Source organism: Aplidium turbinatum, chromosome 8, assembly GCF_918807975.1.
Source record: "Aplidium turbinatum chromosome 8, kaAplTurb1.1, whole genome shotgun sequence".
In the NCBI taxonomy this organism is placed as follows: Eukaryota; Metazoa; Chordata; class Ascidiacea; order Aplousobranchia; family Polyclinidae; genus Aplidium; species Aplidium turbinatum.
Window position 1 is genome coordinate 9599530 of NC_137479.1, and position 23883 is coordinate 9623412.

General features: G+C 37.0%; 1 protein-coding gene across 1 annotated transcript in view; it reads right to left on the reverse strand.

Moving 5' to 3' along the window:
* The window catches only part of LOC145776036 (brefeldin A-inhibited guanine nucleotide-exchange protein 3-like), a 44003-nt gene extending 21120 nt beyond the window's left edge, over window positions 1-22883 (reverse strand). The window contains exons 1-12 of the mRNA XM_082587444.1: window positions 22741-22883; window positions 18866-18947; window positions 16501-16581; window positions 16296-16427; window positions 11882-11965; window positions 8225-8348; window positions 7039-7204; window positions 6352-6458; window positions 5116-5294; window positions 2318-2412; window positions 833-986; window positions 51-188 (exon numbers count right to left, since the gene is read on the reverse strand). Coding sequence (XP_082443570.1) covers window positions 51-188; window positions 833-986; window positions 2318-2412; window positions 5116-5294; window positions 6352-6458; window positions 7039-7204; window positions 8225-8348; window positions 11882-11965; window positions 16296-16427; window positions 16501-16581; window positions 18866-18947; window positions 22741-22883 — 1485 coding nt within the window. The remainder of the gene's footprint in view (window positions 1-50; window positions 189-832; window positions 987-2317; window positions 2413-5115; window positions 5295-6351; window positions 6459-7038; window positions 7205-8224; window positions 8349-11881; window positions 11966-16295; window positions 16428-16500; window positions 16582-18865; window positions 18948-22740) is intronic.
* Window positions 22884-23883: the final 1000 nt, after the last annotated feature.

A 23883-nucleotide genomic window follows, 5' to 3' on the forward strand; every position in this document is an offset into this window, starting at 1 on the left:
AGAAGTAACATAGTAACATAGAAGTAAAAGTTTCGAATGTAGAAGTCTACCTGGTCATATTCCCTGGTGTCCTCCAAGACGGTCTTTTCCTCATTTGCTTCACTTTCAAAAGTAGTAAGCTCCTCTTTATCGAGCGGCTCTTCATTGCATGGACTCAGCTGGCCATTGTGTTCAACATATTGCGCAACCTAAGCAGGGGGAGCAGTTACACCAGTGAATAGTAGTGACGCTCGACTGTTTTGAATGAGAAAAAAAACACCAGCAACTGTATACAACAAATGGCGGAGTGAAAATGGGATCATTTTTTTAATAGCAATTCTTTTGTAACTTATTACAGCAACTTCCATGTCTGAATATTTTTAAATTAATGGTACACAACTACACATGTTATCAACGAAGTCTTAAATGTACCAATACATTTTAATTAAAGAACATTTTGTCCGGTCAAACAAACACAGTGTTGCATTAGACAAAAATCGAATTCTAACGCATGCTTCGTTGAAGAACATTGCCTTTGCAAGCGAAAGTTGAGAATAAGCATACACAAATTCACTGTTTAGGCTAGAAAACGGTTGTTCACAAATTTAGGAAAAACGTTTTTTCTCCATAGAAACAATAGTTTGTTATTATCCAGAAAGGAAGTATCAATCGTACAATGGCGGCTCTTACACCACGAACCCAGCGCAGTGCCAAACACATGTGCTTCGCAACAGCACTAACGCCCTAAACAGCAAATCAATTGCTTCCATTGTAAAAAACGATTGATTTGCTGTCTGGGGCATGAGGTTCGAAAGCTTAAAACTAACATCATAATTGTCAAAAATCTCCCCACCTGCTCGGCACGCAAGCCTTCGCCTCTTCTAGCTTTGTCCAGGGTGTTCAACAAACAAGTGATACTGTCAATTGCCAGCCGAGTGTTGTCTGTGTTGCAGGCCGTGCCCCCTTCCACTTGGGAGGTGCACAAGGACAACATGGCGTCGATAATCCTGAACGATAAAAATTATCATCAAATACTTTTCATTGAAAGTTTGAAGCTTTTTGTGGATTTTCATCATTGCCTGATCTTAAATGTTTGTGTGTAGGTGAAAAACTGCCGGAAAAGAGCGGCATTTGACAACAAGGTTTATGTTTATGTCTTTTAAAAAAGGTAGATTTTGCCTTGTCATCTATGTCAGCGGTCCCCAACCATTTCTCTCACGGACCGGCAATAGGAAAAATGAAGTTTGACATCTAGGCTACTTATCGGACTACTTTTTTTTACATAATTTTAAACACCCTTTGCAAGATCTGTAACATAAAATAGACAACGCAAAAGTCGAGGTGGTAAAGAAAACTCGTTTAGCAGGGGGTATGGAAGGATCGTTCTTCAGAAAAATTTGATTAATATTGAACATTGTTTGACCTCTTTTTGTGCATTTTTAGGCACAATAAAGATTTTTTTTAATCAAGACGCACACCTTGTATTCGTCCAATATCATCACATTAAAACTGGTTTTCTTCAGAAGTTTGATCGATAAGTTTTGACTTAAAATTGAAGGTTCCTGTTAAATATATTTTCTTTCACGACTACAGAAGGATTCAATACTTAATTTATTTGTTGAAGGTTTGTACAGCATTGCGTGGGTTTAAAGTGAAATTTTGAAAACCCATCTAAAGTGCCCCCACCTTTCGTAGCCTACATAGCAGAAACATTTCACCTTATACCTGAACTAGGTCAATTTGATTGTTAGGTAGTTAGTGAGCGAGTTAGTTTTGGGGGCCCTTAAAACTTGATCAGTAGGCTACTATTCTTTAAGTTCATTACTGAAACCATGTGTTCCAAAAACCACCCGTTAGGTTAACAACATGGAATTGAGTGAGCAAAATAAAAGAGAAAATTTTGAAAAATTGTAGAAAATTTACGTGTTTTTTATTTTGAAGAGAGGTACGGTAAGTTACGTGACCAAGTACTCCTGCTTGGAACTGCTACTGCGTTGGTAGATGCAACAAATAGAAGGAAATGTTCATTTGTACGTAAGTTATTTACTACATGACTGCAATTATTTCCACTGTAATAAATTTATTCTTTGGCTAACGACATACTTAGCCATGGCAAAGAGCCCCATTTTAGACGGTCTGTTCTCGCGACAGGGGGCTAGTAACCTTTTGGCGACCAGGTACTGAGTCGCGACCCGGTGTTTGGGGACCCATGATCAATGTAATGTGCTCTGAGATTTCAATGAGCAAAATTCGCTTTGTTTACATTGATTTGACGTTTGTAGATGTCAACTTAACGTAAAACGATTTTGCAAGATGGGGCAAAGCATTCAATACGTACAACTGTAAAATGCCAGTGCAATTCTGCTGGGCGTCGACATCTTGTACAAGAAATGGTCCTGCTAAGTCGAATAATGTTTCTGGTGAGGCCCAAAGCTGGATGAAAAAATACAAAAATTAGATTTCTGTCATCGACACAACTAGGGATGGGCAAAATAGAATACCGAATATAGAATAACCGGTTGTAGAGCCAAACCGGTTTCAAAATGCATATGAAATCGGATAATTGAAACCGCTTTAACGATCGACTTCGTTCAAGTCCGTTTGATCGCAACGAATTCGCTACAGCGAAAGTACAATTGTTTATCGATTTAGTGCGATGCGGCGTAGGAAAAACGCACGAGTTTCATTGTTCGCATTAAAGAGATCTTTCTTGTCAAGCGCTTTGTAGTCCTCACAATCTTGCGGAAGTGTGGCACGAAACAGCTTAATCCGCTTTCAGGATTTTTCTCTATTTCGGTACCACAAACCTAACTTGTTTCTGGTAGAATAGAAGGGTCGACTAGCCTTCGCTCAGCAACTTAACATCACGAGCTCCCATTCTTGCATGTAAGGCAACGTCGACCACAGAGTGTGAGGACTAGCAAACCTCCCCCCCACTGGGGACTCCCTAACGCCAGGGTTGCCAGGTTGGGGCAAACTTTCAGAAACCTGGCTGTTTGGCCCCCAAATTTTTGGTTTCTAGATTTTAATGTAAGCTTCAGCAATATGGCAATCAAAACGTGTTTTTTGGCAACTCTTGACTTTCTGATTTTTCACCCTGTTTTCTTTTCACACCCGAATCAGCATGACCTTTTTTTAGTGATTTGAAGGGTTAGCTCTCCAATTTTGGTTAGCTTATTGGCCCTTTTTGGAAACCAGTTGGTTTCTTAAGTTTTAGTTTAGCCCTTTAGCTTTTTTGGGCCTTGTTTGGCCGTTTTCAAAATGTGAGGGATTGTGGAATGTTTTTTTGCAAGTGATTCTTTTTGCCTTGTCTTCTGGAGAAGGTGGTAACAGAACACTAGTAAGGATACTGTGGCAGTGTAATACCAGTACAGGTGTACTATTTTATTTCAATTGTGCTTTTGGACTTAATCCAGGAAGACTAGGATGCCAAAGAAGTAGAAAGCAGGATATGAGAGCGGTACCGGTAAGAAATACAATAGTAGGCCTGTGGTAATTGGAGAAACTTTGAATGGGAGGATGATAGTGAATTGAATGTGGAACTGTTTATTTGACTGTTGGATAACTTGCTCGGGGGAATTTATTGGGGTCACATTTTCTGCATGCCTTTTTGTAAATTGTTTATTTGTTATTGTTGTGTCTCTCCAGAAGCATGATCTAACATGCTGTATGGTCTGTATATGTTATGTTTCAGTGCTGAAATGTCTGTATTGCTAAGAATGTGTTGTTAATTCAGTGAAATTGCTTCTTAGTACTTGAAAATTGAGCTGGCCCTATTTTTGGCACCTTGTTTTAGAAGTTGGCTCTTTTTTGGCCCTTTTTAAACGTGCAGTTGGCTTCTTGCCAAATTTACATCTGGTAACCCTGCCTAACGCTCAGAACAATGCAGGGCACTCTACCTTTGCGTGTCTCGGGAAAACCCAGCCCTGAGACACTGGTGGTTGGTGGGGTGTTAGGTGGCACGAAACAGCTTAATCCGCTTTCAGGATTTTGCTCTGTTTCGGCACCACAAACATAAGTTGTTTGTGGTAGAACACAAGGGTCGAGTTGCCTTCACTGAGCAACCCAACATCGGAAGCTCCCACTCTATATGTAGGGCAACACCGACCACAGGGTGTGAGGATTAGCGACCCTCCCCGCAGAAGTACGTACGGGACTACGGGTAGCTGGCTTTGTCTTAGCTTTTACTACTGGTATGCCAGTACAGTGACATGGACGACTTGTTGAGCGGTGGGATTGAAGATGCTACATGCAGTAGTAAAGATGAATCAGCAAATTTGGTTTCACCACCTTTAGAAATAGATACCTATCTCACGTTGTTGAAAGCATCGACTATATCTCTTCAAAATGCCCTTGTTTGGTGGAAAGCAAACAAAAACCAATTTTCTTGTTTATGTCAGTTAGTTTCAAAATATTTTTGTGTACGGTACCTGCTACATCTGCTTCTTCAGAGATGTTTTTCAAGTGCAGGTTTAACTGCCACTAAGTTGAGATCTCGTTTGACTGGTGAAAATTTAGAAAGCCTAAATTTGTTACACTGCGATAAGCATTTTTTGTGATGTTCATTGTTTTTGTAAAGTCATAAACATCATTAAAATGTGTCATGGTAAAAACTGTCAATTATTCTAGAATAGATATCTGTATTCTATATTCGGTTTCAGTATTCTAGAATATTCTAGAATAGCTAATTATTCTATTTTGCCCATCCCTAGACACAACGCGGTTTTTATTCGGGGAAGTAGACTGAGACATAAGAGAAGAAATTGTCAGTGAATAAAATAAACGTTTTAAACTTTGTCTTTTTCGTATCACTCACGTAGCACACTTTCTCGGAAAGCAAAATTTAGCTGATTAAAGCTTTAAGAAAATGATTTTAAAAGATGGAAAGATTTAGTGTAACCAGACAAGTCAATCAAGTATGATTTAGCGTTTTCATAGATAAAAAATTTCCCCAACGAATAAAGTAAAAAAAACAACTTTTCATGGACAATTGGACATGTCACAAATTACGATTGTAGTTAAAAGGGTTCTAGAAACAACTAAAACTATCGTATACAGATATACAAAATATGCTTCTTTTAGCATCAAAGTAAATTATTAATTACCGTATGTGTTAATTACAATTAAGCAATTGACCTTATTCATGGCAAGGAAAGGAATCCCATGCTTGAGGCAAGTTGAAGGTGAAAGTAAATGAGTGAAGATGAGGGCAATGTGAGGCCGCAAGGAAGCCACACAGCCAACCAAGCGGATGAGCTCAACCGATAGAAGAGCAACTTTTCCGTGGAGCAAAGAGCTTCGAGTGACGCTCACATCTATGACAAAAGGCGACGAGACCGACACATCAGAGATCGGTTAAATTTGCAATACGGTTACTTGTCACAAAAACTTATTTACGAAAGTCAGCATAGTTTCATTTTGATAAGTTCATCATCGTCGTCGTATGACTCTTCGGAGTCGAAGGTCAATCTATTTATCTCCCACGTTGGGATGTTCTAACTAACTACACTGAGGGGCTGCTGGAGAGCAGCTACACTAGTTTTAGCCTCGTCATTCAAAGCATGCAAACTTTCTGTTCTATTTACAGAGTGCAAGCAATATATCTTTTGATCCGTTTGGTGGATCCATCTGGCCCATTAGGTACATCTATCTTATGGTTAATTTGGTAGACGTAAGATGGGACAGTAAACACTTTAGAAGGGAAAGATATTTACTTTATAGTTTAGAAAGACTCGTTTGGTCATTTTAAGACGTGTTTTGCTTCATTTCTTTACTAACACATGGTTTCAAGACACGGCCAACAGGCACGAGCAAAAGCAAACATATCGAAAACTAAACCTTTGAATGAAATTTTAAAATATGTATAACTTTATGATGGCATTCTCCCGCACTACATTCGTCAAACTGCAATCACACGAGACTGATCATTAAACACCATTCGTCGCTTCTACCACATACAGCAAATCGCCATGATAAATCGCATCACAAATCTGTTATTGTTAACGTGTCATGGTAATCAAAGGATCCGGTTAGTAAACTCACAAAGTCAAAGACTCTCATACAACTGGTGCACGACCAAATTATGCACTTCAGTTAAAAATCATTGTGAAAGAAGTTGATATGAAATGGCAAGATTCATCATTAATCCATCCGGCGTGAAGTTTTTTAAAAACTTTGAACTCGTTGCGACAAGGAAGAAATCTACTTTCACAAAGTCAAACGCAGGTTGTTGAGCAGTGCAGCTCTGGTGATGTTGCAGTGTTAACGATAAGGTAAATTAGTGAGCAGAAAAATGGATAAAATCTATATATATCATACAAGTGATACAACTTAAAAAAAAAACATTGCAAGCATACAAAACGTGGAACATACTTTTTGCTCTCTTTCGTTTCAACTTGTCTTTACTGTCGAGCAAGCGAACCTTGGCACCCGTCGCGTTCAAGCTGATCACTGTAGCAAGGACAGGACAAAGGTCTCGACTGCATGAAACACATGCAAGGATTTCAAATATTGAGATTTTAAACTCAACAGCTGACGACAAAAGGTGTTTTGATACCGAATAGTAGCAGACCCGAAACTATTGTGAGTCCGATTCGGTGAGAGCCTTTTCCGTGAAAGCCCTATTCGGCGATTTTTTTGAATTTTTTTTTGAAAATTATCGGGTACCGTAGCCTAATTATCATTGCCGCTTTTACATCGTTTTAACGTCTCTAAACGTTGAAATAAGACCCTAACCCGTAACTCCTACCCTTAACCCCCAACCATAACCCCTACCCTTAATCCCCAACCCTTTACCCTAACCCCTAATCCCTATCTCCTTAACCCCTAACCCTATAACGGCAATGATAATTAGGCTACGGTACCCAATAATTAAAAAAAATCACCGAATAGGGCTCTCACCGAATAGGCAACTCACCGAATCGGACTCACCGAAACGGGCCATTCCGAATAGTTTCAGTGTTTTCATTAAAATTACATATTCATAAATTAAATAATGTCACGCAATGTAATGTTGGAAAGATATAGTTTTAATCATATAAAATGTAGTCAGTAGCCTACCTGACATAACCAAAAAACATTTCACTGTTCCTGACATGACTTGATTTCAATGTCTTGAGAACAGCAAGCAGGCATTCTAGGTGGACCGCTCGTTGGCTGTTTGAAGAGGCGTGCTTGGTTTGTTGAGCAAAGAACTTTGCCAATCCAATCACATCAGCCAGTTTGCCTGCAAGCAACAAGTTTGTGACGAAAAAGCAAGTAACAAAGCAATATGCCCTGGGTTTTTTTTTTGGGTCATTTTTCGGTCATTGACCGATTTTTTAGCAAAATGTCCGAAAAAAAATATAGTCAATTCGGTCAAAATGTCCGAAAAAATATATAGTCAATTGAATATATCATAAAAATATGACCAAAAATGACCAAAATAAATAAAAAATGACCGAATTTTTTCAAGTTATTTCGGACAAATGACCGAAAAGTCTCAGCGAAAAAAAAACCCCAGAATATGCCTATTGCCTATGAGTGAACTAGTAAAGATACCAAGATGGTTTTGTTGAGTGTGCCAGCAAGTGGGGTGAAGTTTTGATTTGAGTGTCAAACGCAAAATAATTCCTTTTGCAAACATCCCACGCCGCAAAACACTTCCTCGCTGTGCATTATGGACAAGTACGTCAAATTGACATTTTTTAAAATATTTAAATGGAATGCAAGGTACATAAAAAGCGCCTACGGTCTTTTCAGTTCAGTTCAGTTGTTTTTATTTCTGACCATCATATCAAAAACAATACACGTCAACATAGCAAAGGTCGAGAAAAAGGTAGAAGCGACAAAACGCAAACGTTAAAACGTGCTTGTGACCAAAGTAAGTTATTAAGTTGAAAAAAATTTGGCACGGTCGCAACACCTTCAGAAAAATTTAAGATGTAAAGGGAAAATAAAAAAATAAATAAAAAAATCTTTTGTATTAGATGCAGAGAAAGAGACTGTTAAGCAAGATCACAAAAGCGATCTTAGAAGCAATTCATTGTTCGACTGAAGATATTCAGTTTCAAACTGAAAAATATTCTTCGTAATTTTAGGCATAGCAGTCCAGCAACCTTAAAATATCTTCGTTAATCAAGTTTTCAAAACAATGTGCGTCAAACTGTTGGAGACTTGCACTAACGCTGTGCATTGTAAGGATGAAAAGCCACGTGCTGTAGAAGTGTACACTGTACACAGATGTACCGCACTTTTACTCACACACCTTCGCTTTCATTGCTTTTGATATCAGCATTTGCCAACCTTTCCACAGCCTGGCTCGCCAGTGATTCTGCAGCACAGTGGACTCCCGATTCAACGTCATCCTGAGCGCAGACCATTGAACAAAGCTGAAGTTGAAATAAAAGAATGGCTAACAAGTTGTTACAGCAATCCAAGATAGCTCATAGTAGCTGAACGTTATAATGCAGTATCTAATGTAATTCCATTAATTTTTAGCAGTAAAGCCAGTGATGGTTCACGTCGATTAAACGACAAACAATCATCACAACAAATATTTGTTTCTGTTATCCAGTGTTGCCATCACAGCGATAAGTCCATACCGGTTCAAATTTGTGCCAATAATGCATAGGTTTGTATGTACTTTATATAGCAACAATATGTCATGTATCATGGATAGGCCTACAATAAATTGTCAAACGGACACATGCAGATTAAAAGAGTGACAAAGCGGTCATGGATCAATCGTAAGCGTGCATCATAAATAATTGATTTATTATTTTATTCATGCAGATAAATTGTGTTGGTCTATCAGAAATGCCAAAAAATAATTAAAATCCTGTAATTAAGCAACCAGCAAGCCATTGGGATATGAAAACCACAGTTTACCGAAAGGAAGTAAAAAGGTTTAGCTGGAGCGATATAATTTCCACCACACTAAAGTAAATACCTTAAAGCTGCCAGTTGTATTGATTTCCACCAAACATGGACAAATTCGAGTTTAAAAAGCAAAGAAATATTTGTCCAAGTCAAATAAATATTGACTTGAATAACGTCTTCACTAGGACAAACGAGATAGTTTGAAGAAAAATAAAAGTGCAGACACAAATTTGATTTAAAAAAGCATTGATCCATCTCATACTAATATGTTTGTTTTTAGATTTAATAGTGTTAACAGAGAGTTTCCTTCACGGGAACACTACTGTTTGGCACGTCATTTTGGGTCATAAGCATTTACAGTGACCAGGAAGAGCGTGAATCGCATCCTTGAGCTTCTTTGTTTCCGGCAGAATAATGAACCTTTTAAAGTTCTCAAAATTAAATGAAATCACATACACTTTAATGTACCACTACAGTACGAAAAAGACCAGTTCCAGTCAGCAAAAACTGTGATTTCAAATCATTTTAGTTTCTAGCGATGTAGAAACGATGCAAAAATGGCAATTTTTGTTGGGCGGGACACTTAAAAACTTGAAATGAAAACCAGTGGCCCACATACGGTTATCACTCAACAGGGTGAAAAATGACTCCACAGTAACAGAGTTCGAATTATCAGTGTAGGGAAGTGGTGAAACTGCTTCGGTATTCTCTGGGGCTGATGCATCATGGCCGATGGATGGAAGAAGTTGGCTTTTTCTACACTGAGTTAATCAAGCTTGCACTTCGACTCTGTTTGATTCACATATGAAACAATTTGAACTGTTCAATGTAGTTTCGAAAGCGTGTTTCAGGAAAAATCCGGAGGTTTGAGATGTGGTAAAAGAAAAAACATTGCTTTGTCTTCAAGATCTAGCTCCTGCATCAGAGGTAAGGAAAATAAATTCTAAAACTATAAGATGCTTCTAGAACTCGTGGTTACGATAAAAACGTAGTCTCTAGTGGTACACACTGCGTCAAGAAAGCCATTTCTTCAATACGTGATGTAAGAATTAACAATTAACATTCTTAAGAAAATAATCTTGAAAAAAAATATTGATTGGTTTAAAAAAAAAGCCCTCCTCTCCCTTAAGATACTGGTCTGAATTTGTTGGTCTTGTCAGGGATTTCTAGAAGTACCAGATGCCTACGTTCTCAGAGTAGGGTGTGTTAAATAATAGTGTTGACAGTTTTTTTGTTTCAGCATAAATGCTATTTTTGATTTGCTCAAAAATAAATTAGTACTTGTTTGTTAATTCAATTTCAAAAGTAGATTAGATTCCAAAAAAGATACAACTTTAATTTATCAAATCATTATTGCAACAGTGTAGATGCTCAGAGCAATTAGGCTACAACCTCAAAATTATGAAATCAAATTTAAGCTACTGTTGTGCCACATCATTAGCTTATCTAAAGATGACATTACTGGATGAGTCAAGTAATGAGTGTAATGTTTATTACATTAGTGATTTCTTTTTGAGTCATTATTTCTGCACAGATAATTGGTTTAAATTTATCAAATGTGCATATATGTTCAAAACGTGCATTTATGATGCACGCTTACGATAGTTCACTTTAGAAATTTACATAATTCGTACACTTGTTTCAAATTCTAGTTGCTTGACCATAAATCATTGGCTGATATTTGAGCTACAGTAGAATTCGCCTATAACGGCACCTCCAGGAGATTGCAAAAACTGACGTTATAGCCGAATTGACGTTATAGACGAACTACCGCAAACTATTTCAAAACTGTCTTTTGATTAAAGAAAGAGGTGTATAATCCAGTCAAGTTCTACAGGATCGTCACCATCGTCATCGGCCTCCTCTTGTACGACATCTTCTGCGGCAGTTTGTACATGTATGTCATGCAAAATGTCGCTCTCTGTTACTGTTTCACGAGTTATGACGTTTGCATCAGTTTCGAGATTTTTCACGCGGGAAAAAAGTTAATTCAGTTAATTAAAGTCCCTGCTGCGAACGACGTAGCAAAATAAAGGGAAGACATTTTGCAAGCAGCGGCGCTAACTGGATTAAAAGACTGACAGTTCGTGGTGAAGGTGATGGCTTAAAATGACGTTATAAACGAACAAAAGACGCCTGGGGACCAATAAAGGGTGCTGTTAGATGCGAATTGACGTTATAGGCGATGCTGTTGTAGCCGAACTACAATGTACGTAAAAAATGCTAATTCTGCCGGGACCGAGCGAAATGTGACGTAATAGGCGAATTGACGTTATAAACGAAGCCGTTATAGGCGACTTCTGCTGTACTTCACTAAAAATAGCTTTTTGTATGAAAATATACAGACAATTTGGCAACACTTTTTCTTATCACACCTATTCTGAGAACCAAGATGGTGTAAGTTGCGCCTCGAAACGTTCTTGATTTCTCTGTCATTTGTGTGAGACGTGTTTGGGCAAACTGTCCACAAGTTACAATGCTTGAAAAAAAGTAGAACTTGAATATGTCAAAAATTCCAACTAAAATAAATAGAAAAACACGTGTTTTGATTTCGGTTGTAAATTTCACTTCTGTGCGTTGGATCAGTGTGTAGAGCTGCACCAGAGGAATAGCTAAACAAACTTAATCCTAGGAATCATCCTGCATGCTGCGCCAGTTTCGCTTTCTGTCCACATGCTATTACAGCGACGTCCACGCTCAGGGTTACCGTGGATCAGTATCTAAGCGTTGTTGTGAATAATAGATTTAGACAACAAATTTTGTCATCAATTACAATGAGACCACAACAGGCATGTAAAACTTTTTATACCTTTTTCTCATTCATTGTTAATGTTTCAGTTATTATAAATGTGTTTAGAACAATCTTCGAACCACTTTTTACAAAATAAAGTTCATTCCAAATTATACACACACCATAATGCAGTCATTCGAATTGGCCTAGCTAAAGAAAAAGAAACACGAAAAAGTTCGACCAAGTCGTGAACTAATTACTGTACTAAAATTGGCGTTAGTACTACGCTTAGATGAAATAATTGGGTCGCACCTTGTGCATTGTAAATGCGGCACACAGCTGAACCATAGCAGAAAGGATGGATATGTTACCTTCAGACCAACATGCAAGGCACATCTGTTACAACAAATAAGCGAAGTGTTTATTCATCTGAAATATTTCTGCTATAATGTAATGGCAATGAAGTTCAAAGCAAAGGAAAAACATGACAATGTATTCGAAATTTGAAGTCCATTTTCGTGGTTCTTGATTACAAAAAAAAAAGATCCTAGCGACCGCTGCAAGCTATTTAAAAAGTAATATCAGTTGTATTCTTATGTTTTGGTGACTATAAATTGAGTTAATCTGATCAGAAAGGATTAAACGGTTGACAAGAGATTGAAATGAACAAAATTTTTCAACTTTAAAAATTGGAGATATATAAATTTGTGAAGCATATAACATGCCACTCCAACGAAAAACAATGCTGTGCAACCAAAATTGTTTACACCGAAAACAACAAATCAATGATAAACAATTAAACATCTTTGACTATCCAAGCCACAAGCGGCCTTCAGCGTCTGATCTAATTCCCTGAAATCAAACGAATGAAAGAATGCTTAAATTTTAACTTGAATAAAATATATTTTTCTTCTTGCAAAACTCTGTTATTGCACGTCGATCTCTGCAAACTGATTTTAGTAATTAAAAGACTATTTAGTTTAGAGACAGTCTATTTAAATTTTGTATTAAAAAGATTATCATAGAGTAATAATAAGGCATGTTGGATTAAGTCTGTAGAGCAGCGTTTCTTAACCTTTTCTGACTTTAGCACCCCTGTAAACAGGCCTGACCAGTCTAGCACCCCCTAACTATTATTGACATAAGACTATACTACAGTACCGACCAAAAGTTTAGTACAGGCCGAAATTTTAACATGCCTTCAGATCGCTGGAGATATATTTTGTAATGAAGTCTCTTGTTGTTTAACAAACTGAGCAGTTGTTTTAACGAAGTTGATTCAGGATTTGGTATTTGGCTTTCATTCACCAACAGAAATTCAATTATAATCATATGTAAGTGAATCAACTCTCTTAAAACAACAGCACCGTTTGTTAGGCGACAAAAATATACAAAATATACCGCCAGTGATCAAATAGCATGTCAAAGTTTCGACGCCGCCATTAAACTTTGGCCTGCACTAATGAAAGGAAAGCGAAGTACAAATTGATCATTTTGTTTATTCTTCAAAACTACTGTTGTCATTGGTGATAAAAGAAATAGGAAAACCCGAGAATAGTAAAAGAACATGGACAAACTTAAACATATTCAAGTTACCCAGCTGGGTATCTAGTTACACATGTAAGCTATCAATGTGATTTCTGTTGTTGCTTATGTGTGACCAATTTCTCTATTCGAGGCTTCGTGTTTGTCAAAGCCACTCTCGTGGAGCAACCCATGTTGAAGGCGGCTCCGGCCAATTGTTTTCATTTGGAGCATGGTGGAGAACGCCTCTTCACACAGGTAGTTAGTCGGAAATGGGACGATCAATTCCATTGCTGCTCGTGCCAATGCAGGATGTGCTGTCAACTGGTCACACCAGAAATCAGCAAGCGGAAGGACGAAAGTTTGTCCCACAACTCTGATTCACCTGCATGTCAATCATAGCTTCTCCTTTAGTCTATTAGCCTATGATCACTCATGTCTGCCAAGAAGGCTGCTGTATCCACTCTGGATACTTTGCCATGGTGGTTTCTAGAAGCGAGAGGTGAGCAACAATATGACAACAAAACACCCACCAGATAAGTTCGCACAATCTACTCAGGATCAATTTGAGTATTTGACTGGGAGATGACTACAATGACAGCAAATCATGTAGGCTACTTCGAAACAGCAATCATTGATATGACAACTGCTGATACTGGCAGAATAACAAAAAAATGCAGAAAATTAAAATGGCATTTTTTGATATTATACTGCATGCATTTAGCACCCCCTACAGTCTATTCCAGCACCCCCAAGGGGTGCTAGCACCCCTTGTTAAGAAACGCTGCTGTAGAGTGTTTGACTTCACCATCACCATTCTCCAAATCCCCAATCAATGTAGGATTGTAGGTTATACGAAAATACTGTATATAACGAAATAAAACCAGATATCGTCGTTGGTCGATGCATTACAACTCTTTCATTTTCCCTTTAATGCACGACTCGACAAGCGAATGATAAATGAATACTTGGATACGCATCTAGGTAAACAAATTACACCGTAGCTGCAGTTTTCGATTGACAAAGTGCAAATGCCACATTAAACACCCAGTACAATGGAGGCTAGAGCTCGACCGATATATCGATCAGCCGATATATATCGGCCGATATCAAGTGTAGCCGATATATTGTATCGGCTATTTTTTACCGATAAACATCGGCCAGCAAAAGCAAACTCAAAACCAGCCATACATGCCTTTAGAAGAAACACAAGTTGCTCAAACGTGCTTGCGTAGCACGAACAATTGTTGCGAGAATGTGATTTCTTGCCCATTCTAGTGCGCGCATCTAGAAAATGTTAATACTGTATATATCCCTTAGCTTCCATTCAAGCAAGAAAACGTTCGATTTTTACGTTGCTTCAAAGATTGGTGACATTGCATCAGCGTAACAAAGGTGAACTCTTCGCTAAGAATCGATGGGAGTACCGGTGCACTTCTACACTAACCACGCGCAACTTATTTCAAGTCTTACGTCACAATGTTTGGCTTTGATCTCCGAGTGATATTGATAAGGCAAGATTCGTTACAAAATTAGATCATACGAGTAGGCTATCACAGCAAGATGCGGCAAAATTTGTCAAGTTTTGGTATTACAGTAAGAAAGAAAAGGCCCGGGAAAATTAACTTTTGCTCATATGACATGCAAAAATAAACCCAAAGAAAGAATCCTAGTGAAACTTTGCACAGAAGAAAATAGTAGCGTAATTGTAGAAGTTGCAAAAATAAACCCCCAAAAAAAAGCCTAGTGAAACTTTGCACAGAAGAAGATAGTAGCGTCATTGTAGGCTAGAAGTTTTCCGACCCGTGCCCAGAGCATTGTGACGCAATAAGCCACACGACCTCGTTCGGTGGAAGTTAATCAGTTATGCGGCGTATTGCAGCTACACGGCGCTTTGACTCTCCAAGCGCACCTCGTTGGTCTGATGAAAGCCTTCGCTGAAATTATAAAAAGCCTTACAAACCGTAGCCATACCTCTTAAATGGCGAAGAATTCCGACCGGACACGTTTGTCCGTCATCAGCAAAAACGAATTTCGAGGCCTGGGTTGTTTCTTTTTTGTTCGGTGTTTTTTTGTGATTAGTGTTAAGAATGATTTTTCCATTACAGCAACTAATGCATAAACTTTCTTGGACTGGTTTGTTGCTTAATAACTTTGTTGATAACAAACTTTTCGTAGCTGATATATTATATATCGGTATCGGCCTAAAAATTTCATAAATATCGGTATCGGCCTGAAAAAGTGATATCGGTCGAGCTCTAATGGAGGCATAGACAAATTAAAAGCTTTGATGAAAGAACTATCATCTTGCAATGCGTATTTCAACTTGGGTACTTTAAATCTTATTATTTTTGTACTGTGTTAAGAGCTGTCTTGTAAGTTATCGCAATAAGTTTGGGCAATACCATGACCATAACATTGATTAGGCTACCTATCATATAATCTGTTGGTTATCAATTGAGTGGACTTTGATTGAAGTTTGCTTACATCTTTAGGATATGATCCTTCCTTTAACCTTTGTTTGTATTATGGGATTTAAACCAATCAGTGCAATTACATTTTCAATAAAGAGTTCTTGAGACTCAGGTGATAAAAGTTGCACAAGTTCTAAGCAAGAGGTTTACACACCACATCCTGCAGGCCACATGTGTTCCAACAAAACCTTAACCCAGTGGCGTAGCCAAGGGGGGGGGGAGGGTAGGAGTTACAACCCCCCCTTTGGCATGCGTGTGACGTCACGAAATTGAGAATGATACTTTCAGTCAAAAAAAAAATTGCCTAATTTTAAACAAAATTGCATTAAAAGAGCGAGTTTTGCCAATACCAAACATTCAAACATCTCAGCCAGGAATTAGCAACAAGAAAACATGAAGACTTAGCTTTATTTCCAAAAAATGCCAAAGAAAACATGATCTCATCCTTTTGCCATGCCACCGGACAGCATCATTTTACAGGAATATTCATACCCACATTTTTGTTGAAAATGCTCTCAGAATGCACCAAATTCAAAGTAATTTTTCAAAATTTTCTGGGGGAGGCCCCCCAGACCCCCTGTCGTTGGGTTGTCCAACCCCCCCTTTTCAAAATTCCTGGCTACGCTACTGCCCTAACCCAAATTTTAACATAAAACTCAAGTTGGTAGTACTTATTTTTAAGGTGTCTATCATCAGCAATAATTTAGAAAAATAACAGATTTATATACCTGCACGATTTTGATTATTAGTTCACCATCAAAGCTGGAAATGAAGTCACAGCAAAGGCGGAGCAGTATTTTAAAACCAAAAACTTGCTGCTCTGATGACAATGATGGCAGTGTATTCAATGAATCCAATACCTGAAAAAATGGAGCAATGCAGTAGCCTAATATGTGGATTGAAGTTAAACAACATGAAAATGAAGTGACATACTTGCAAAACAAATATTCTTGTATCCATGGAATCAAGCTCATCTTCTGCAATGCCATCCAAATCAGGATGAAGAACAATGTACTGCCAATAACAAAATATATTATACATATATATTAGAGATGTACTGATATCAATATTTTCGTCGATACTGATATCACTTATTGGGCGGATACCGATATTTTGCCCATACTTTAGTGTTGCAAGAAGAAGCCGTTTTGGTACTGTATTTGCAAGGAATTAGATCAAATGTTGAGTTTGACCTTATTTGCATAAAAATATTACAAAAAGCTTTGAATTGGCATAATTAAATTGTAAAGATTCAATCAATCCAATTTCTTTGTGATGGGTTGAGCATCTTGAAGAACAATTATTGTTGTGCCATAATAGTAGACAGTAGTGTTTAGTAATAAAAGACCATGGGCAAAAGGGGACAAACATCATAATTGCGGTTTCTCAAAAAGTAAGGGTATGCGCAAACTCTTTAAATAGGCTATCATAATTTAAAATATATAACACACCAAGTCCTTTATGTAGTCATACAAAAACTATTCGACAAGTAATTGTTCAGCCTATGGGCACTTGCTGTTTAGGTGTTGCTTTTGCCAGGCTTGATAAGATTACTCAGGTAGCAAAAATGTATAATTTTTGCATCGTTTTTATGCCTCAAGACGTTTGAAAAACCCATGTAATTTCGTTGTTTTTAATGGACATAATGACGTGAGTAAGAAGTAGAAGCGTGATGAATTAGGGAATTCAATGCTGGGCGATGAAGGGAACAGATTTTAGGCAAATGCAAATGACAGAAATGACTATGAGGATGGTTCATATGATGTGTGGCAAGACACAATCATGTTAATAAAATTAAAAATAATTTCTTGAGAGCGGACTGATGTTGAGAATATTTCCGTGGTCGTTTTTATTGGTCGTGGTCGTTTTATTTCCGAGAATATTTCCGTGGAAGAGTACTTCCGTGGTCATCGTCTGAGATGGGTTGAGCATCTTGAAGAAATGGATGAGAACAATTTGACAAAGCGAGTCTGGAATAAAGTAGTGACAGGAAAAATGAGAAAGGGAACGCCAAATAAAACACGGGATGATATCGTGAAAGATGACATGAACAAAAGAAATCTGACAATTGGAGAGTCACTGTAAACAACTGGTCAAACACCTGATATTTCGGGATAAAGACCAGGCTTCTTCGAAGCAAAATGAATAATGATAATGTAAGTTAAGATGTAATGTCTTATAGGAATGAATTGAAAACGAGTCTAACCAGACAAAATGAAAGCAATGAGACTACGAACCCTCAATGAACCAATCAGCAAAAGGTATTCTTGCGCCTCAACATTTTTTTTGTGATTTGCGGAGCTGATGTAAACCTTAAAAATCATATATTCTTGATATGGGACCTGACTACGTATTCCACATATTGATTAATGGATACTTTGTTCTACTGAACTTCAAAGTTAAAACGTGTTTATTTTTCACATACCAAACCACCTGTGATGATCGAATTTGTTGATTTCTTATTCAATAAAATTTTGAGATAATGTTACGTCATTACGCTGCTTTGAAATGTAATTTCATGACGTCGTATGGATGATAAACTAAACGAATTTTATGCTCCGTTGGGAGTAAAAATGAAAGACAGACGATGAACAATTGAACATTGAAGGAGTCTCCTTCACAAATTAAGAATGGAGCAACGCAAAACTGCTGAAACAAAACGTTTTGTCTGAGTAAAACAATCACTGCCAAAACGTGCATGCAAGAAGTCATGGGAGTGTGAGGTATCAAAGATTTGAATAGGTTTTTATTCTACATCAGTGTGACATTAGTTACTACGGTCCCTCAAAAGATGTATATCTTTGCTGACTGCGAAAATTCGGCAGCAAATGCGTTTTTTTTGCATTTTCAGTATGGGCCAAATTTTGTCAATAGGCTACCAGTACTCCGAAAATGGTCGATATCGATATATCAGTACATCTCTTAATATATATACATTAAAAAGCAAGTAAAAGCTCAACAGTGGTATTGGTTACACTCGTCATGCTCAACCTAAATTAAATAAGATTTGACTTGGGTTGATTAAGTATATTAATTGAAGTTTCATCAATAGATGGTATATATATTATATATACAATATAAATGAAAATTCGTCAAAAATTAAGCAATGCTGTACAGAAACTGACATTCCTTTCACAACATATAATTTGAACACTAATGTCACCAAATAAGTTTGTCAAACCGGTAAAAATAGAAGAGTAGTCTATCAATAGAATTCATGATTTTAACTAGTGTGCACACAGTCAGAGTTACAGAACAGAAAAATGCCATTTTGTGTTTACTGAGAAAAAAGGCTTACTTCTATTCCTTGCAAGCCAATGCTACATAGTATCGGATTGTTGCTTTGCAAAGCAAGCTTCATCACTGAAAGACATTTTTCTCTAAAAACAGAAAGTGATAACTTAAGTAATAAGAAATGGTAGGCTGCTACTATATTATGGGAGGCATTGATAAAATACAAAATTTTGAATTTTTCTATAATCGCTTAGTGGATTGTTAATGTTGGTATGGGTAAAATAAATTTCCAGGCCAAATTTTGCGTTAAAATGAGCTCATCTTCCCTATCGACTTTTCATGGCAATTTGAGCAAATTTTGCCTATAAAAGCTTTACACCTTGAATAGTAAAAGTGTTAGTGTATGTAAACACTAACCAATGTGTAAGTATTCGAAGAAATTTTATTCAAACATTGCGACGCTTTAGCATCAATGATTTTTATTGTTACAGGTAATCGATGCTGAGATGCTTCTGGGTTCTATATGTAAACATAACACTGGTTAACACCATTTTTGCAATATAAACTTTGAAAACTGAGATAGAGTAATTTTGGGGTGCTGAATTCGAATCTGGTATAAAAAAAAACTATATATATATTCCTAGTATTGACAAGCTCTTATTGAGATACCTTTTTAGTGCAATTTTCTTTTAGATGCAATTTAATTGTAACTTTCTACTACTAAATTGTTTATTAGTCAGTCCAAAGACTTTCTGTACACCCTGTAGTAATTCGTGCCATAAGGTAATCCACAAACTACAATTTTGATACCAATTTGTTATTGAGTCAAAATATTAAAAAGTAATGCAAGCTAAACGGAAAGCTAAAAGTATATATATGTAACTTAGCACCACCTGTCAATGTTTTGCATCAAAGCACAAAGATTGAAGCAAGCCTATGGCAATGCTTGTCCAGCAAACTTATTCAAGCCATTTTTGTCTGTCTAACAGACTCAACACTAAACTTTTGTTAGGCTATACTTCAGTTTCAGTTAATTCCATAACGGGTTATACTGCATATTACACATATTTTATTGAATCAAAATCTGAAACCCCAAATCACATCCTATCCAATGTTAAGAAACACAATTAAGTTAATTGTATTGTATACCACTTAAAAGGAAAAACCTAAATCAAATAATCATATCACGATTTGCTTATCACTTGCATGCTTCAATTATTATTTATATAATTATCTTTGTCCAGATCTTAGAAAGCAAAAGAAATAAGTTGTGTGACAAACATTTAGAGATAAGCAAAAAAAAGTGACTTTTTAATGTTCAAGGCATATATATATATATTATATAAATGTAATTTTCAAATGGGAATTAAGCATTAAAGTGCGTAAACTGAACATTCAAGAATACATTTCAAAAAAAATTACCGAAAAAAATTTGTTTTCAATGGCACTGGTAAGGCCCAAAGTCCAATGTTTCATTTATTTATAATATTTTTCAAAATGACCAAAAAAGTGGAAACACTGCTCGAGAATATGTCACTATCGACAGCAATAACAAAAGCCACGTTACCACATCTGATGTTTTAACATCAGATCTGATCTTTTGAGCAAACTGTCTGATGTTTTGATGTTGAATTCTGATGTTTTGATGTACATTCATTACGGAGCCTACAGTTAAATTGCCCGCAGTAACAACTATTGCTCGATCAGTTGATTGCTAGTCTATAGTGACGTAGACCGTACAGTCGCACGCTTCGCTGCTCACGCCCCATTCCCGTTTTGAAAGCTCTGACAAAAGCACGAGCGGAATGCTGATCAGGCCACAATGGGACAAAATTTTATTGAAAATTTTTTTATGGTAGCATGTTAAACACAAAGAACGTACACAATCGCCAAATCAAGTTTTTCTTTTAGTACCCCTTTCACAAATGAAGTGAGGGAAATGAAAGTCATGACACAGACAAGTGCACCACCCGGTCAAAAGAAAAACATGTGACTGTAATCTCATGCACAAGATATTGCGCTGCAAAGATCCAATCTTTGCACAGATGGACTTTGTTTTAAAAGAACGAACAAAACGAATGATCACATTTACCAATTTAGAGTTTGCATTGTGACATAATAGAGATCATTAAAGATAAAAATCCAATTGCTACGTTTTTTAGGAAAACACTTTTATTGCACAACATGCTCTGAGACGGTTGTAACCTAATTCGTACCATGAACAATTTGTACCGTCAGTTCATACCTTGAAAAGATCGAGAGAAAAAATTTAAAAAAGCCGAAGTCGCTGATGAGAGTTTCCGCAAGTCGCTGATCGGAGTTTTCAAGGTACAAACTGACGGTACGAATTGTTCATGGTTCGAATTAAGTTGCATCCCTCTGAGACTATCGTTGACAACAAACTGTGTAGTGAAAAATAAATGGTACAGACGAAATCGGTTAATAGTATACTGCTTAAACGTATCAATTGTTTATTTGAATCAAAACCTGAAATCCCAAACCAAATCCAATCTGATGATAAGTAAAAACATCGGTTAAGCGCATACCGTACCGCTTAAAAGAATAAGTTGGATAAATGCATCAGGATTTGATTCTAGTTTGCATTCTTCATTCATTTAATCGTATAATTATACCCGTTAGTGAAAAAAGAATGTCTCTTTTTCGCTGTGCATTATTGTCTGCAATGTTCAAAGGCAAAATAAAGCAAAGGTGAGACAGAGGCATGCGCTCAAAACAAAGACAAGTGTCTGTAATCCCAGGCCATAATCTTATGTGGTAGACATCGCACTACAAAGAACCAATTTTCGCACAGCTGGGCTTCATTAAAACAGAAGAGCACACAAAAGGAATAATCACACTAAAGAAGTTTAAATGCTTTTGATGTCATCCGTTGGCGACTGGCCTTCCAAGGAATGGACATGGACAAATTATTTCGGCTTAAGAGGGAAGTGTTGGAAAGCATGTCCAAAAGTTTTTACCAGAAAACTTTGGAGAATTTTTTTTAATTGCTGAAAAAAAAGTAGCCTACTGTTGTGAAATGCAGTGCATAATTTCATTTGTGCAGTTTCGTTCAGTTGAAGAACATTGCAAATTAATTATTTTACCAGACAGCGCAAAAGACTTGAAAAAAAACTTTGCGATTTCAAAACAATGAGTGTGAGCCGTGTTTTTCTGCCATACCACTAGTTTCGTAGGCCACGTTCCATACTCAAAACTACACAGCTGGTACGAGCTAAAAATAGCACGCTTGAATCAAAAACGTCAAAGTTCGCGTTGTGACGTCACAGAGATCGGTGAGATTAAAAGAAGTCTGATTGCCGCAGTTTGTAGAAAAATGCTTTGATCATACCTGCTCAGCCAAGTTAGCAAAGCTGGTCTTTTTTACATTGTTTCAACGTCTGCAGATGATAAATCAATGTAAAAAGGACCAGTTGTGCTGGCTGGAACATACAGCATAATGTTATGTAACACAGAACTAGTAAACTCTTTAAAGTTTAACCAGAATTGTAAACAGTTGTAGGAAGCATCAGTTGTAATGTGCGTTGCAGCCTAGTCAGCACAGACATCTTCCCAACAATTACGCCCATTCACAATAAACCTTTTTTTTTAGTAAATTGGTTAAACGAATCAATCGTATAATCGTATCAAAACGTCTGGCAAATAGGTGATTCGATTAACCGATTTCGTCTGTATATATAATACTAATAAACTTTAGGCTATTAAGTTTAACTGGAGCTGTGAACAGTGGCAGGATTGTATCACACATTTACAGCAGTAATGCCCATTGCAATCAAGCTAGCACATATTTCCAACAATAACACCCATTCACAATAAACTTTTATATGTACCGGCAATCCGGCATGTGTATCAGTAGCCTAGATTTTTATTTTATAGCCTACAAATCAAATGCAGTCATAAACATATGGCACAAACGCTTACCTCATCTGCCAATCTTTGAAGGCTTCAGATATTTTTTGTGTTTCCAACGTGTCCAAAGCTAGCAGCACATGTTCATGCATAGATCGATAACGCAGAGCAATAGTGTTTTGAGATAATTGTTTCAAATAATTTTCCATTGACATATTGCAGAAATGGGGTGTTGACTATAGTCAAACACCACCTCATGTCCTACCTGTAGTATTAGGTTAGGATACTTTAAGTACTAGGTTGTATTGTAGATTGTAAAAACCTCCTTTTGTGGCAACATACAGTTTGCATAGAATCAATGAATTGTAGATGAGTTGGAGATGAGCGAAAAATAACATACAGTATGACATTAAAAACTAACAGGTAATTTCCTTAACTAATCTTAACAGATAAGCAACAGTTAAAAAAACACATTCAGTGTTTAAGCTTACTGTTTAGCTTGAAGTTGTAACTGAACATTTCTTTATTCAAAACATTATTAGAAATTTTTTACACCTTTTATTAAATCAGGAATGCACCACAGCTCCGGGCCGCGAAAAATTTTTTCCCACGAGATTGCTGTCTCATTCAGTGCTTCCACTTCTGACAATTGATAAATCCTCTTCAATTTCCTTTTTTGTCCTGAAAAATCCTTTTTTTCTGAGTCGGAAATCCTTCAAAATTTCCTTGATAGGCGATGTTATTTTTGACGTTATTTAAGTTAAAAAAGGTGCCAATAATACAACTTTAAAGTTTTTATCTCACCTAAGTTACGTTTTAACCTGAAAGAACAGAAAATCAGTGAATTGAAGAAGTGGTACGGTAGGCTATTCAAATTGCTACAAAAAACAACAACTTGCAGGCAGTAGCATGGTTGATTTAGTTGACAAACCCAATCTAATACCATAAATTTGACATATTAATGTCCAGTGGCATTATGGCAGGAAATATAAATAATACACCACACAAGAAGTATCTCAACACATTCACACCTGCTGTAGTATAAACACCACATGATTACATCATATGAGCACAGTAACACTCAGTTAATACTCTTAACACTCAGACTCAGTTATTAAAAACATTAGCCTACTAATTGTGAACAGCGAACACTGGCACTGCATATGTAGCCTAAGTGGTGAAAAAAAAAGGCAAAATGAACCAAATTACACTCAT